This window comes from Dermacentor variabilis, chromosome 5 (assembly GCF_050947875.1).
Source record: "Dermacentor variabilis isolate Ectoservices chromosome 5, ASM5094787v1, whole genome shotgun sequence".
NCBI lineage: Eukaryota > Metazoa > Arthropoda > Arachnida > Ixodida > Ixodidae > Dermacentor > Dermacentor variabilis.
Window position 1 is genome coordinate 123,599,714 of NC_134572.1, and position 15,911 is coordinate 123,615,624.

The window sequence follows — 15,911 nt, forward strand, 5'->3', positions numbered from 1 at the left end:
CATGTTACATGCGCATTTGTCACTTTTATGTTTGTACTGCCCCCCCCCCCCCTCCCTCATGTGATACCCTCAAATGAGGACCTTTCAGGGTACTGTGAATAAATAAATATGGTTTGTTAAGTTTAATGAAGTCCAATAAAGTGGGCGTAGCCTTACTTTTGACAGGTAGTGTGGCCTTAATGAGTGCCGTCCGACACAGCTCGCCAAGGGGTGCGGTAGGTATGCCAGGGAAGTTGGGCGAGGACAGAAGAAACAGGTTGCGGACAAAGGCTGGCCAACGGCCCGGAGCCCATAGGCAGGTTGTAGCTGATGTCAGTACAGCACGCGCGCGGGTCCTTAACGCGATCCTTAGCCTTGCGGTGGGGGTGAGCGGGCGGGAGGGCTGATTTACACGCAGCTATATATGCGAGTGTGGAGCGGCGAATGATTTCATTTCTTGATAGTCACGTGAACTCTGGGTGATGCGGGAAGAGCGGTAGCGGATACATTGTCATCCGCACAGCTGCCTACAATATCATAGGATCTCGAGCTTACCGCAATACCAAAAGAAATGCGCTGGGCGCGTCGCAACGAGAACAGAGAGACAGTCTGTATACGGTACTCTAGCATCGGCGATAGTCGCATCCAACTCAATCGGCAAGCTATAGTATGAAATGAGTAAGCATTTTTCTTTTTTATGCCACTCTCCCACCACCCCCCAAGTGGCTTTAGCGACGTTGCATTTTTCTAAGAAATGCGCGGTGGGCAATTGACGCTTCAAGGAATGGTTGAGAATGTGCAGATGACATTTTGAGGCGCCTAAACTTTGTTCCAAAGAGCAAGATTGCGCGTGGTGTCCTCCATTCCAGAGCTCCATTTGTTATCCGAAGCAAATAGGCGTGTCTTCAAGACAGGATGGATTCGACTCCACAATATATAGGCGTGAACACAGCTATAGTTAACAAATATGGCTATCTTATATGGGATGCTGGTTAATGGCGTACAGCGTAAGGCCTTGAGCGGGGATCATTCGTTAAAACAGGCGGATGCTTTTAAAAGCTGAACGCAGTAGATTTCATCCTCCTCTTTTAGAGTTGCGCTACGGGAAGTGCACTTCCTATATTGTATGCCGCCCAAACCTTCCCATAGTGATCTTCATGAAAATATGTACAATGGAAAAAATTATAATAAATAAATAAAATGATCCTGTCTCGCACCGTTTCGGTCCACTTTAATAAAAAAGGCGGCTCACTTGGGCAACATTGCAGAATCGCAGCCCAATTTCCAGCGGGGCTGCATGTTTCTTTCAAACGGTTGCATTAAAAATTTCAGTTCGGTAACCTCTGTAACTAAACCACAAACTTTAATACGGTGCGCGCACGTATAACGCTTTCGAGAACTCGTAATTATTTTTAGCAAACGCCGTACATCGCCCACACGCCTTCAAGTTCGCGTGCACATCAGCCATTATGTTCCCCTATGTTCACCAAATCTTATCTACGTGACTCTTACGATTTTTCCAATACAGCTAGCGAAATTCTGCGCCGGTTCTTAAAACGCACTTATCACGCTTTCGAGCACTTGCTTGAGGAAATGCGTTCGCAAGGTGAATTGCCGCTCTTGAAACTTTGCTCACGCATCACGCATAAGGTTTTTCTTATCCCCTCAAAATGGCAACTTTGTTACACGTTGAGTTCTTTCGAGACAATAGAAACACCGACGTAGTTCATAAAATACGCTTTTAATGCTCTGGAACAAAAGCCTTGAATAAACTACGCAGTTTAACTTTTGTTTTTCTTTCATCAACCACAACACGCTCCTTATTTCAACGAAATATAAGCAACGTGTCCTGTTTAGTTCACTCAGGAGTGGTAGAGGACAAAAAAAGAAGGAGAAAACGAGTAATGAGCAAACGTCTTCAAATGCTGTAATAAACTACATCCTTCAAGCTTGCCGCGTCATCCATAACGCGGCTCCTGTTCTCTTCAAATGTAAAGTGGCTGCCACATTTGGTTCTGCCAGGGGAGCGGGAAAAAACTTTGTAAGCGTTTTACATATATAGCGCCTCTAAAAAGGCATAAAATGAAGGTTTTTATTTGGCCACAAATTACCCCAAAAGAACCTTAAAAATCTGCCGGCGCATCGCTCCTGACGTGCTGCCTAATTCATCTGAATCTAAACACGGTGAATAGCGTCGTTCTCTCAGGATACCGCATAAACATGCATCTAATATTTTCGAACACATCCCTGCAAAATTACGACAGATCACGCTTTGCGCAGAACCGCAGAACCGCTTCAAACTTTACCACTTTAATGTAAACGAAACCAGCGTCAAAGTAAAAGTGTTTATAAACGGACACGGCAGAAAACGCTTATAAACACGAGCAAAACCACAACGTCTCATACGACGCCGTAACCCGCGCTGCCAATTTCTTCATTTTTATTGGTGGTCAGCATAGCGGTGTGATCAAAGCGGTCTCCCAACGAAGCGTCGAAAACGAACTGCTTTGAGCGACAAAGCAAACAGCGCGACAAGGGTCTCTCGCGCGCCCTCGCGAACGAAAACTGGAGGCTACTTGAAGAGCGGTCAGCGAAAGGCTAACTGTTCCATGAAGAGTTGCGCTTCCCTGCTTCGCTTAGCGACCGTTCCCGTTAATTTGTGGATTGCAGTTTGGACTTCGACATCTTCGTAATTGCGAAATGCTGCAATACAGACGCACTTCCACCAATCATGTTAAGTGGATCGGTAGCGGAGCGTAATTGCGTCATTGGTATATTTGCGAGAAGCACGCGTTGTCAGAGTATCGCGTCGATGGACACCCAACGGAATGCGTTTTTAATGCTGTAAAAGCGCGCATCGCAGTGGAATCGGGCGCGGCAGTCGTTGCAGCAGTGATGAGCACGCCGATCTGCGGTATGCGCCGATGCAGGCACGCTGCACCGAAACACACAGAATGAGCGTTGACGCGACAGTAGGGTGCATTTAGCTGTTTGGCGTGCATCTTAGCGCGGAAAATGTCAGAGCCAACGAGATACATCGTATGAAACTCCGCGAAAGAAGCTGCCGGATCCGTCTAACGCACCTGAAAAAAAAAAAAAGATGAAAGGAGACGTTGGACGTTTCCCTTCAAAGAAAGTGGTGACTTCCCTAGCCTGGAATGTCAAATCTTCCTTTTTATTTCAATAGATTCACTCACCATTTTTTTTTTTTTCGTAATGCACCAAGCAGTCAGCGTAAACTTATGCTAATTTCTCATGGACTGCACGCGTTTTGTCGTACCGCGTAATAGGACGCAGAGCAGAACGTCATCGTGGCTCAGCGAGCATAATGAAATATTGTCGGCTTTAAATCAATATAATTATTAAAAACATTACCCGTTGTAGGAGCATATCATGAGCCGTATGTCGCAGTCAAGCCTCTGTCAGTCAAGCCTCTGTCAAGTCAAGACAATCATTGGCGATAGTTTCTGCACAATTAAGCGCCTCTAAATTTAAGTTTTGTTTAGTGTCTCTCGCGCTTCTGATGAGCAAAAGAATCACACATACGTATTTGCATTAACCAAGCTCTGATCGTTCGCGCATCAGTGGTCACAAGGAAATCGACCACACGATTCCACGGAGGCGACATATAATGCAAAGATAAAAAAGGAGGAAAAGTGGTACTTGTGAAGTTCGTTTAGATTGGTAGGCACTTTGTTCGTAACAGCGTTTAAAATATGTAGGTTAATTTATTAGTTCAGCTACACTGCCTTTTAGGTGAGTTAGTTGGGCATATAATGCGAGTTTTCTATCGCTAATAAAGCGCTGACGAAAGCAAGGCACAAAAAAAGGCGTTTTGTTTGTCTTCTTCGCTGTTGTCTGCGGTTTCTTAGTAGCGAGAGAAACTTCGCATCGTAAAATGCGAGTGTTTATTTGTGAGATTCCCGGATTTAACTTGAAAGGTTCGCGACTGTAACGACTACTTACAATCGGCGAGCAGCCGATTGTAAGTAATCGATACTTCTTACGGCGAGCAGCCGCGGTGGGGACTCGGGGACTACATGGCGCGCACCTGCTGAGCTCGAGGATTCTATTGCATGCCGCAGCGACCACATTTTGATGGGGGCGGAGTGCGAGAACCCTGATTCACTGTGCTTTGGGTGCGCGTTAAAGAACCACGGGTGGTCAAAGTTTATCCGAAGCACCTCGCTTAAGGACTCTTCCATATCCCACTCTGCAGATTAGGGATCACCCCGCCAATTTAATTTTACTCAAGGGATGGTAATGCGGCGAGCCCCGAGTTGCTATTCCGGACCATGTCAGATTCCGCCATGTATTGTCAAATTCACCATAATGTCTGCTCTCATTGGCCCGCAGAGCTGCTACGGCCTCTCTGATTGGCTCGTGACGCCACCATCACAGCAGTTAACAATATGGCGGTATTTAACGACGTCCAGAATACCGCCTCCCCCCCCCCTCCTCCCCAGGTATGTTTGACGGCCGACGAGTGCGATTTTGTACGGGGTACGACCTCGGTCTTTCACTTCAAAGCTTCTGAGTTCAATAAAATGGATTTGACCGTTTCGAAAACGTTTATCGCCCCCATAAAACCGGCGAAACAAGGAGGCTCAATACTGGACAGCGGCGTTCTTTCGGCATGGCTGTAGCTTCGCGCATTACATTGCGCCCTTCCATCATTTGAGTTCACACGTTCTCTGCCAGGAACAAAACACAATAATAATCGGCAGGACTTCGCCTTCCAACGAGACCCCACCCTGCAAGCGAGTGAACCGAACTGCCGACTGGGCCATTTCTTTCTGGACTCAAGAAATATCGCTCTCATTCGACCTCCGGTATTGAGAAAGTGCTGCGAAGCGCATTTGCAAGGCGAGCTGAAACGAAAATGTCTATAACGTAATATCGCTGCCCTTTTCAGTGCTCGCCATTTCAACGCAGCCGTTTGCCCCGAGTTTCCGAGAATGACATATGGCGGCGTACATATCGAGCTCTGCGAAAGCGCAGGCAGGCAGAAGGGCAGTTGGCCTGATGCAACGTTTCTTTTTGAGAGTCAATTTGTTATCGCGCCAAGGAGACTCGCCACGCGGGTTCCGCTGTTTCCCGCCTCCTTTGACAAATAATCAGCGCGTTTCAAACCCCGAAGTCAAAGTCTTGCACGCAAAAAAAAGTAAGAGAGAGAGAGAGAGAGAGAGCCAGATCAAGCGGAGGAGCTTGGTCAGTAAGAGGCGTGGCAGGGCAGTTTCGCTAAGCTCAACTAAAAACGTCACACAGGCGTGCAGCAAACTATCACAGCTTTTGCGCATCTGTGTATGTGCCTGTTTCCTTTACGTCGAAGGCCATAGAAGTGACCTTCTGAATCTGTTCTTTCTTTTGAACAGAAAGACGTAAATAAATGAGTGCCAACTAAGTCCGGTGTCAAAGTCCTTCGAGTTCTTTTTTTTTTTTCGAAAACGCGTCTTTGCTAGACCTCGCAACCACTCTCTGTCAAACTTCCTATTTCCCCAGCTTCCAAGCATAGACCACTTATCCACGAAACAGGCAGAGTAGCAGAAGGGACACAAATCGATAAGGCGTTTCTCTAGATTTTGCTAGGGAACTGAAGCGTCAAAGCCTGAAAATAAAGGAACAAGACGTTCCCAACAAGTTCACACAAGGCGAGCTTGAGCTCAGATGTGAGAAGGAATTGCATTGTGTACTAGATACGACGAGGGAAGAAGGAAGAGGCGACAAGTGAAGTCGAACGAAAAGACTCGCCCTGTCTGTTTTCCGCAGATGTTGGTATTTTTTTTTTCTTCGCAATCTCCTCGCTCGTATGGTGCGTTTTCTGCGTCCGTACGCGGTGACAAAGCAAGCTTCGAAGCGTGTCTTATCTGGCTCCGAAGCCAAGATATAAAGAGAGTAACCGTCGTGTTGTTCGAAATTTAGCCTCAATGGGATTGCGCTACTCCGTTGGGATGAATGCGCCGAGATTGGTGGAGGCCAGCAGGCGTCGGGTTCTTACACGGTCCGCTTAATGCCGTGCCGTGGCCGCTGCTATGTACCAGCGATCCCGGCTGAACTCTTGAGAGTGTATCGGGAACGACACGTTCTTTCTAAAAGCCGCTTTCTCCTATAAGCTACGATAGTGTCAGAGACTCGATGTGCCATTGTCAATGTCAAGCTCTCTATACTGACGAGGCTGCCGGCTTGGAGGCCAAATCATCGTTGTTTCTTTTTTTCCTTACTTTCCACCCTTCTCCGTGATTGTTGGTCGTTTTTAGTATAAGCACCGCGGACTTTTGGTGGGGCCCCCTATATAGGCGTTACGTCAGCCGAGCGCTGCGCTGCAACATCGCGTGCTAGCCTATCATCTGGGCGTGCACAAATGGCAGTCACAAGGGAATGACTTCATAGAATTCGAACTAGGCGGCGTTGACTCTTTCTCCAAAAGGCAGCTTAAACTGGTTTGATGCAGATACAACAGCAGCGGAGGTACATCCAGAGATGGACCTGCAGGAGGATCTGTCACTAGAGATGAAAACTGGCCCCTGACAGAACTGTCCTGTCCGAACTGTACGCTCCCGCAAGAATAGCCGTTCATTTCACGGAGACAGCTTCGGAAGTGTCCGGCCGCATGCATCGACATGGTATGAGGCTTGTGCGCAAGGCTAGAAATTCCAAACCAGCGCGCTCGAACTATTTCTCAAGAAAGCGCAAACTAGTGTAAAAAATCGCGCGCCGCGATATTTGCGGAGCGGTATTTAATAAACTCAAGTTCAGGTTCCGTGCCGAATGTGCAGAACTATATGTGCCCGAGTTTTCATGTCGGGATCTCGCGACAAGGCCCGAGCGCCAGTTACCTTTCACGCTATGCGGGTGAAAGCAGCTACTCCGCACAATTGTGTCAACGGTTCGCTAAAATTTCTGTCATAAATAACGCCCACGAAAACGTGAAATGGGCATCCAAGCAGTCGCAGCTGGGTAATTGAGCAGCGCTTCGACGGGCATTGAAATTCAAGAAGTCTCTCACGGGAATTAAAAAATAAAATAGGAATAAAGTAAGAAGAGGAAAAATATGCGGCAGACCAGGGCGCACGATGGAGTGCCACTGTTCTGCAAGTCAGGTATTGCAAAAAATAAAAAAAAGAATAAATAGAGGGAAAGAAAAGTAAGGAAGTATTCCACCATCGATCGATCACAGCAGACGTGTGTATGAAATGGAACCCAACAAAATTTGTTTACATATGTGTCTACAACACGCGATATATCAGCCCCTTCCGCTCTCAAATATACGCTCGTAGAACTGTTGCGGTTATATCGACTTTCCTTGACCAGTTGTGTTCTCCATATAAGAATACGTCCCACAGTACAGGTAGCAAAGTGTAAATTTTTGTTATGAACTTTCCCCACTCTCATCTTCACACTGCCCGTCTTGCCTTTCTTATGTTAAAGTTAGAAGTATGTCCGCTTGGCTTCGCGCAGCGTCTATATTCTAATGTATCTGATCAGTTTACCTTTTATTTTCATTATTTTATTTTACTTGAGATACTTTCAGGACCGAAGCGTCAGTTAGGTAGTCTTCTTTTTCTTACGAAATTATCGACCTGCACACCAATAACTTTCGCTGCTTTCTAATTTGACCTTGTAACTGTAGCCTGTAGTATGTGAATAACATACGACCGTTCGCAAAGGTTGACCAGCTGGTCATCTCTCTACCAGCCAGCTTTCACACAGTTTCTCGTTAGCTCTTGCAGAACATTGTCTGTCAAGCCAGTTCGAGAATTTGTTGGCCTATGTCGGTGACGTCTGCGGCAGTCACTGCCAGTTTTGTCAACACGCAGCACGAGCGCCCCGGATCCTGAAGAATCGTGACACCTCCATTTGTCCTTCCAACCATGTCGTTTCTTTTTCTTAGCGCGCGTCTATAAGTTTATTTCGCGCGGCTGCATGTATATGTGAGCGTCGTTCTTTTTTTTTTACTAATATTATTGTTTGGATTGACAAACCACCTTACGGTATAAACACCGCCAGGAAGATAAAGAAAGAGAGAAAGGATGTATAGAAAGGCAGGGAGGTTAACGAGAGGTAGTTCCGGCTGGCTACCCTGCACGGGAGGGGAGGAGTAGGGGGATAAAAAGAGAAAAGTTGATAGTTGACAGTAGAGATGCCATGTTAGCATCGGCTGACGTAATGTTAGCGCTTCTTTGTGCACATAAGTGGCTAACGTCCCTCAAACCCCTCTTGAGTACTTTACACAAGCTTTTTTTGCCATATAGCTTGACGAAAAATATTCGCGATTAGCTCGTGCATTTACGTCGGCGTGGTGGCAGGCGATGTGCTGTTTCTCCCACCTGCTGCGGAGAGCCAGTAACTAATTATACGGCATCGTATAAGTGGCGCCGTCGTGCTTCACCGAGCAGCCGCAACAGCGTTCCACGTTTCAATCCATGCGCAGCAAGCGTCGGGCGGTGTGCCTGCGCGACCAGTGTCCGTGCCATCGTCCCAGTTCTGGCACGAGACCCGGGGCCTGCGCACGGGACAGCGCTACGAGTTCTGGGTCACCGCGTCCACGGGCGCCGGCGAGGGGCCGGCCACGCGCATCGTCACCCAGAGTCCAGAAGTGCGGGGTAAGCACGCCTTCTCCAGTTTTTTTTTTTTTTGCTTAAATCTTTTCCTCTCTCCTACATCTCCTCGTTTCCTATGCACGACTGCAAGGCCAAGTGGGGCACCCGACTACGCCTCTTGCGGTAGCGTAGTTTCGTATATTTAGCCACATTTCCAGGCAGTTAACGTGTGCACCTCATTAGAGTATGCACCTACCAAGCAGAGGAAACGTGCCAGTAGAATCAGAAAACTAGGGAACGGAGTTAATTATGGGGAGTTACCAGCATTTCATCGTTTTGAAGCGTTTAGGACTTTCGGTAAATCTCAAAGCGATGCTACGCTGGCGTGAAACAGATGCAGCGATACAGGACGAAATGGAACAATCATGGAGAGTTTCGCACGTGGTACTGTGTTATTGTCTCAAAACTACGACTATCATTACCTCGTTAACAAACCGCACCTACTCATGATGTGGCCACCCGGCTAGGCAGACTATTTTTCGTTCTTTTTTTTTTTTTTTTTTGAAGGAGCTAGGAAAGGCAAGCATTTAAGTATGACCTGTGAGTGTACTTTATTTCTCGTGCGTGTAACATGTAGAAAACGTGGAAGGACCCCTTCTTAACAATTTGGTGTTTTTTACGGCATGTTTGCTTCAAAGAGTTTCATATTTGTCAGCTACACCGTCATTTCATGCTCACCAACATTGTGACATCATGCCTCCTATCATATTTCCAGCAATTATGACGGTTGAAAGGCTGGCTGAAGATAAAGTAGAATGTGATGTATAGGGCATCTCGTGTTTGTCAGAAAGAACCTTGAATGCCTTATCGATTACTGTAACTTCTAAGGAGCGAATGTCATTTCGCGCGATAATTAAAGTAAAATAAATTTTTAATTTTTATATGAGAATACTAAACGTATCATAATCTTGTTAGTGGACATTAACAAAATTATTGCTAATCTGTTACGTCATTTTCGGCACTGTGCCGCAAAGCATATCCCGGATTAGCAATGACAAAATAGACGCTTATCTTTTACGTTGTACAGGCGTCACTTCCGCAATTTTAATCACACTCTTCAGACTCATCAAACGATAATCAGCCTCTATGAAAGGCACCTGCGACTGCCTCTGCTGCTGATAACTGAATCTGTTGCTTAGACAAACAAACAGTTCACGGTGGTTATGGCGGAGTAAAAAAAAAAGGGGGGGGGGGGCGCCGAGCACAGAGGGCGGTATCATTAATGCAGACTGGAAGGCAGAACAGCACGTGTAGTCTCGACCACTTCAGTAAAAGCTGAATTGTAGCAAGTCGCGGCTGACGGTTTTAAAGCAAGATCGTTTATTAACCGTTTATGTTAAGAACGTCAAGCACACGCAGGCTTCACAGTGTAGCAATCTCTCACGTAACCGTGAAAAACTGCTAGTCTTGACTTGTAAAATCGGTGTTGGCACGGCTTTACACGCATCGTGATGGCTCAGTGGCTGTGGTGTAGCGATGCTGAGCGCGAGGTCGCTGGTTCGATCACCCGCCGTGCTGGCCGCATTTCGATGAGGGAGGGTGGAAAGCAAAAGCCATCGTGTACCATGCCTCCGGCGCAAATTAAATAACCTCACGTGATCAAAATCAATCCAGTGTCCACCACGCTACGGCATCCCTGATGACCCGCTGCGCCGTTTCGGGATGTTAAAACGTAAAATTTTGTTTAATTAACTCGCTTTCGAAGACAGCCTTTCTTATGATTTCTGTGGTTCGCAGCTCCCGCGCGCATAGCGTCGTTCAGCCGGGAGGTGAGCGTGGCTTTGAAGCAAGATCTCGAGCTTCCCTGCAGGACAGCGGGCCAACCGACGCCAGTGAGAGAGTGGCGGACAAGGTGCGTACACACATCGCCTAGCGCGAATGCTCGCTCGGTAGGAAACCTTCGCTTGGGCCCTTGCTTTTCAAACGCTCACAAAAAATGCCGAAATTGTCCCATTGGGCGTCTGCTGCACCGATATGAAGAAATCTTGTTGCATTTTAAGGAAAAAGACAGATTCAAGTGACTCTTCCGGTGACATAGGCCATCAATTCCTCTACAAAAACATGAAGAGAACCTCATATTTTAAAACAAAAACGAAGCATTGAATTTACAACTCGGTAACTCGCGTTTCATTTTTGTTCGCTTTACATTACATTAGTCTTTAATGAGCTGAGCGATTTTGTAGTTATTATAATTAATGTAACAAAGTAATGCCGTCTGTCCGAAGTGTCAGTTGCTCTTCTTCTCCAACCTACGACAGAACTTATTTTCTGAACATGAGCCCTTGCTCAACTGCATTCTGTATGCCAGTCTACATCAGGTATTTCCTCTCTCTCTCTCTCTTTCTCTCTCTCTCTCTCTTTAAATTTCTTCTGGGTGCTCTTCGATCCGTGTCACTCATTCTTGACGACATAACGCGCGTCTGACTTCTCTAAAATGACGCACAAGCTAGCACTTTGAACGCGAAGGTGTCAGCAGAGTGTGTTCTGTTCTCACATTATAACTGGAGAGCGCGAACGCGGTCCTTCCTGAGAAACGGCACCGGCGCCAGAAAAGACACCGCACCGCCATGTAGTGTCGCGTGACATTAGCGAAGCGGTGGCTGCTTCCTCCATCCCGCGAGTCCAGTTCGGAATTCTTTGCATTCGGGTTGTGAATCGCAACGAAGCAGCTATACAGCAACCCCTACGGTTCATCGGTGCCGCGGTCTTTTCGTTTCTTCGTTTCTCTTCAAATGACCTCTGTATTCTCCTCAACCGGTCACTGCGGCAGCCGAGACGGCTGATTCTTCGTACCGTCGCCTCTGGTTATCCTCCTTTTCCTCCTCCTCCTCACTGATCACTAAGAATGAACCTCATTTTCCCCGCGTGCACCTTTTTCTCTCGCCGGCCTACGCGCGTAAGCCGCGCACCTCTCTACCAACGTATTTCCGGGCCTCTAAACGACGACGGGTGCCGGTCATTATACCGGGGAACCTGCCGTAATCACCACACCTCCCGACTCCCTCCGTCTTTCACGCATCTCCGGCTCGAATCCGTTCCGCCCATCTCATAATAATCCGTCTGCTGACCGCGTCAGGGCTCCGTCGTCGTCCTTGCAATCGTTCGGCGAAAGAATAGGGGGGAGGAGAAAGGGCTTGCCCTGCCCGTTCCATTTCTGAAGTCCTACGCTCGCTCGCTCGCGCGCGCGCGTCCATCCTGTGAGAGACGGCCGCTGTCTTCGCCAACGATGAGCGTCCGGCCATTCCGACCGGCCGCAGACAACGAACCCGTGGGAGGGAGAATCAGGGAAGAGGGAACGCCGCCTTTTCCCTGGTTCTCGGCATTGTCCGATGAGCGCGGCCGGGGCTCACAAAGACGCCCCCGCGCGCGCGCGCCAGAGCACTGCGGTAAAGAGCTCTCGGCTTTGGCGAGGCCCGCGCTGTGTGCTCACCTCGAACGGGAGTCTCTCCCTGCCGCCGGCCGGCGGATTGCCCTTCCGAGCTGGAAGCGAAATCGAGCGCAGACGGCATTTCGCTCCAAATGGGCGGCAGGCCCTGCGGCCCTAACCCCGGCTCCCGCGCGAAACCTGCCCGTACAGTTGCCAGGGTAAAAAACGAGCCGCGGGCGTCTCGGGCAATGAATGCCTTGGCTACGCATCTAGTTCAAGCCTCTCTCTCTCTCTCGCTTTTCCTTCAACAACGTCTCACCGGATTTGCCGAAAGGAAAGCCTCTGATGCCACCGAATGGCAAGGAAGAAGAATCGAGGGTATTTCGCAGCATCTGCGTCGTTTCCCCGGTCGTTCCCTTTCCCTCTCTCGCGCCTCTCCGCGATGTATACGCTCTCTCGAAGGGGGTTCGGGAGCGCGAACCCCTCGCCCCGTGCGCGCTCGCGATAGCGCAGCGCAAGACGAGAAGCGTATATCACCGGCCGTGGAGAAGCAACCTCTGCGGGACCGCGCGAGTCTTACGCCAAATTAATCGAGCCGTTTTCGCGGGGAGTCATTAATTATTTCCTTTGATCTGGCGTTTCCGGCGGAATGTGCTGATTAGATCCGTGTTCTTTTCTATTCTTCTGTTTTTTTGCAATGTTTGTCGCTATATTCGCGAGCGGCCGCGCGAACGTATCCTGCTATGTTTGCAACCGTACGACGGATTGACGAATCATAATTAGGTTACGTTGTTCCCGTCCCGTCTCGAGCCATCAGCTTCGTTTACGTGCCGGGAAAGAAATGTCTTGCTTTGCGCTCCATGACCGTACTATGCGAAAGGGCTCTTTTTCAAGCGTGAAAAAAAATGGATTGTGTGCCGTTCTTTGTCCTTACAATACTCGTTCGTGTCTGCCATCACTATGGATGGAGGCGTCGGGAAAGAAATAACGTTACAAAATTTTAAAAAATTAATCTGTCTGGTAATTTTAACAGAGGGAGAGAGAGAGGTATCGCACGACCGTTGTTCGCCTTTTCCTGCGTTTTAGTTTTAACTTTGCTAAGTTTTATAGTTTTAATCTCAGGAAATTTTAATCTGGCTCACACTTGCAGGTCAAGTAATCAATTATTCAGGTAAAACTTTTGATTCATGACTGTTACCTGATGCTTCCTCACTTTCCTTTTACGAAGGATTCTATTTGCCTTGTGCAGTTATTCCAACAAGTTTTCTTTCTTTTTTCATTTTGTTTTATATTTATTTTTTTAGGGGGAGATAAATTCCTGAGCCTAAACCTGCAACTAAGTAATCGGCTCCAAACTTATGTCGACAGGAAGCTAGGTCCTCAAAGACAGCAACTCTATGGAGAATACACCCCGCGCCAAGCTAGGCAACAAAGGTCACATTGAATTGTCTGAAAAATAATGTGCATGGTGAGTTTCTTTAGGAGGCTATTTCTGTCTTCAAATTATTAGCACAAAAATCCTTTTCTTCATTTCTTTCTTAAGGCGTCCTCTCTTCTCTTCGATACCAATAACTCTTTCTCTCTCTAAATGTACTGAGTAGTCATGCTTAGCGCATAAGTAATCAGCAGTTCACTTGTATGTCGTTATTCTCAGTGCTGCAATGATGTTTTATATTTCCAGCAACCAAACTCGCCCAGCTTTCAGCAATAGTAACGGTACTTTTTTGTGCGCAACCAAACCGTCCTGTGCCTTTCCCGTAAACGCGTGCTTCGCCTCTCTCAGTGCTGTAAGTAACTGTTTCAGAAAAAGGCCGTGCGCGTAATGCTTATCCCGTCACTCTAGAGGACCACCTGGTGCCAATGCAGTCTTAAAGCTGTGCCCTAGGCGCTGAATACTTGCGACCAATCTCAAAGAAAACCTAGGAAAAGCGAAAGCGTGAGTTCAATCTGTGAATCTTTAATGTCAGAAAAAAATGCCGGCTCTACGGCCTGAAGTTGGGTTTGGGAAGGGAGAAGAGGGTCACAAAGCCACCTGTGAACCCCATTCTCGCGAAGCAACAGACAGAATGGTCATGGTCAGAAAGATGAGCATCAAAACTTCGTCATTATATATGTACGTCTTTTGTTTTCATATCTCTCTCTCTCTCTCTCTCTCTCTCTCTCTGTTCATGTTGTTTTCATTGGCCTACGTTGCGGCACTGAAATCAACACTCCATTCTGTCCTCACCGCGCAGTTCCGGAGCTCTGCGGGATAGCGAACGTGTGCGCGTGCTCCCTTCGGGCACACTGCACATCGAGGCAGCCGAAGCAAGGGACGCCGCCAACTACAGCTGCCACGCGCACAACCTGTACGGAAGGGACGCTGTCCACTACGCCGTCCGGGTGCACGGTAAGCATCCGGTCTGATCTTTCTTTCTTTTTTTTTTTTTTTGCGCGCGCGCGCTTTCTGTCTACCGTCCTCACTTATGGGTGCAGATGAGTGGACAGCAAGCGCCCACTCATTTGTGCCTGCCAAAGCGTGCTGTAGACTAATTTGCACTTTACTTTCATTTTCCCGTGCCCTTTGCTACAAAAGCTCGCCGAATTTGGACGGCCACCTTACCTATACAAGCCTATACAGATAGATAGACAGACATCCAGCTCCCGGAAATTGCGTGAAGTAGCCTAAGAATGTCAATTTCATTAGAATGATTAGTGCCTGACATCATTTTGAAGTACGAATAAAAATCGAGAATATCACGTACATGCTTCGTGTTCATAATTGTGCTTGGCAAAACGTGAATCAACGGGCATGTCAGCACATTATTTATTTCCTTTTCTTCATTTTTTGCAGTGAACATATCTCAAAAATGTAAGTACACAACGAACTATTTTTTTCGAATTCAGTAGTAACGCACATTACAAATTCGGACAGCCGTCACAGAGAACAGTGTGAACGCTTCATTTTTTTTTTCATATTCAATAACAACGCACCTTAAATATCAGAACAACCATCGCTATATAAAGAACAGTGCGTTGTTAAGGGAAAGCTCAGTAATAATAAGAATTTACTTGAACAATTCAATGCTTCGTTGTGGAGAAAAAAAGAAATGAAAGATCGCCTAAATGCAACATTTATCATTATAATAATTTATAAAAATAATAGCAAGCAACAACGTTTACGCCATTATTGCTCACTATACAGAATTTTAACTCCGGAACCAAATAAATAGACCTCGAGAACAAGAGTTACTAAATACGGCTTCTTAAAATAATTCCTGCGATACAGACGCTAATATAGACGCAGGTCAGAAATGTAGTCCACGCGGTTACCGTTTCACTGCAGAAAGCTTCGTTGTGGCAATAAACCCGCTGTTGCCCTTAAAATTGACGAACTTTCATACTGTGCAGCCACTTCAACACTGCCGAAATTGCATGCAAATACCACCACCTTAATCTCGCTTCCGCAAACCTCAGCGAGTTTATTATTGGCTGCGCAGCTCCCCGGAGGCCTGCCTCCGTGAGCGTGCTGTCGACGACGTCCAATAGCATCACGCTGGGCTGGCTCAACAGGAACACCGCCAAGGGAGCGAACGTGCCCAAGGTCAAAGGTAGGCGTGCGCTTAGTTTTCACGAACCTCCAACGTCTCCGACGCTCGGCAGTCTATCGCCTGATTCACAGGAGCCGTCAAATGTCCCGTTCCCGTCACGTCGCCGGTGTTTGTCATGAGGCAAAGTTTCCTCGCCGGTTTCTCTTCAAAAATGGGAAGCCGACGACGTTCGCCGAAGCTCTTAACGTCGCCGTCGTCCCATTTCTTTGTGGAGAAAGCGACGAGGAAACGCTGTCTTAGCACCCCTTGGTGCCGTAACGGCTGCGTGAATCAGGCCTAACTTTCTTTCTAGTGGCAGGAGCACCGAGTGACAGTCTTGGTCCTTGCGCAGCACTTCCGTTTCACCGCCCGAGACGACCAGGGACGAAATTCAAA

The 15,911-nt window shown here is 47.6% G+C and overlaps 1 protein-coding gene across 1 annotated transcript in view; it reads left to right on the forward strand.

Annotated features, from left to right (window-relative positions):
* LOC142583637 (cell adhesion molecule Dscam1-like) overlaps positions 1–15,911 on the forward strand; it is a 215,639-nt gene that overhangs the window by 177,687 nt on the left and 22,041 nt on the right. The window contains exons 24-28 of the mRNA XM_075694130.1: positions 8,411–8,582; positions 10,317–10,431; positions 14,181–14,335; positions 14,780–14,797; positions 15,426–15,536. Coding sequence (XP_075550245.1) covers positions 8,411–8,582; positions 10,317–10,431; positions 14,181–14,335; positions 14,780–14,797; positions 15,426–15,536 — 571 coding nt within the window. The remainder of the gene's footprint in view (positions 1–8,410; positions 8,583–10,316; positions 10,432–14,180; positions 14,336–14,779; positions 14,798–15,425; positions 15,537–15,911) is intronic.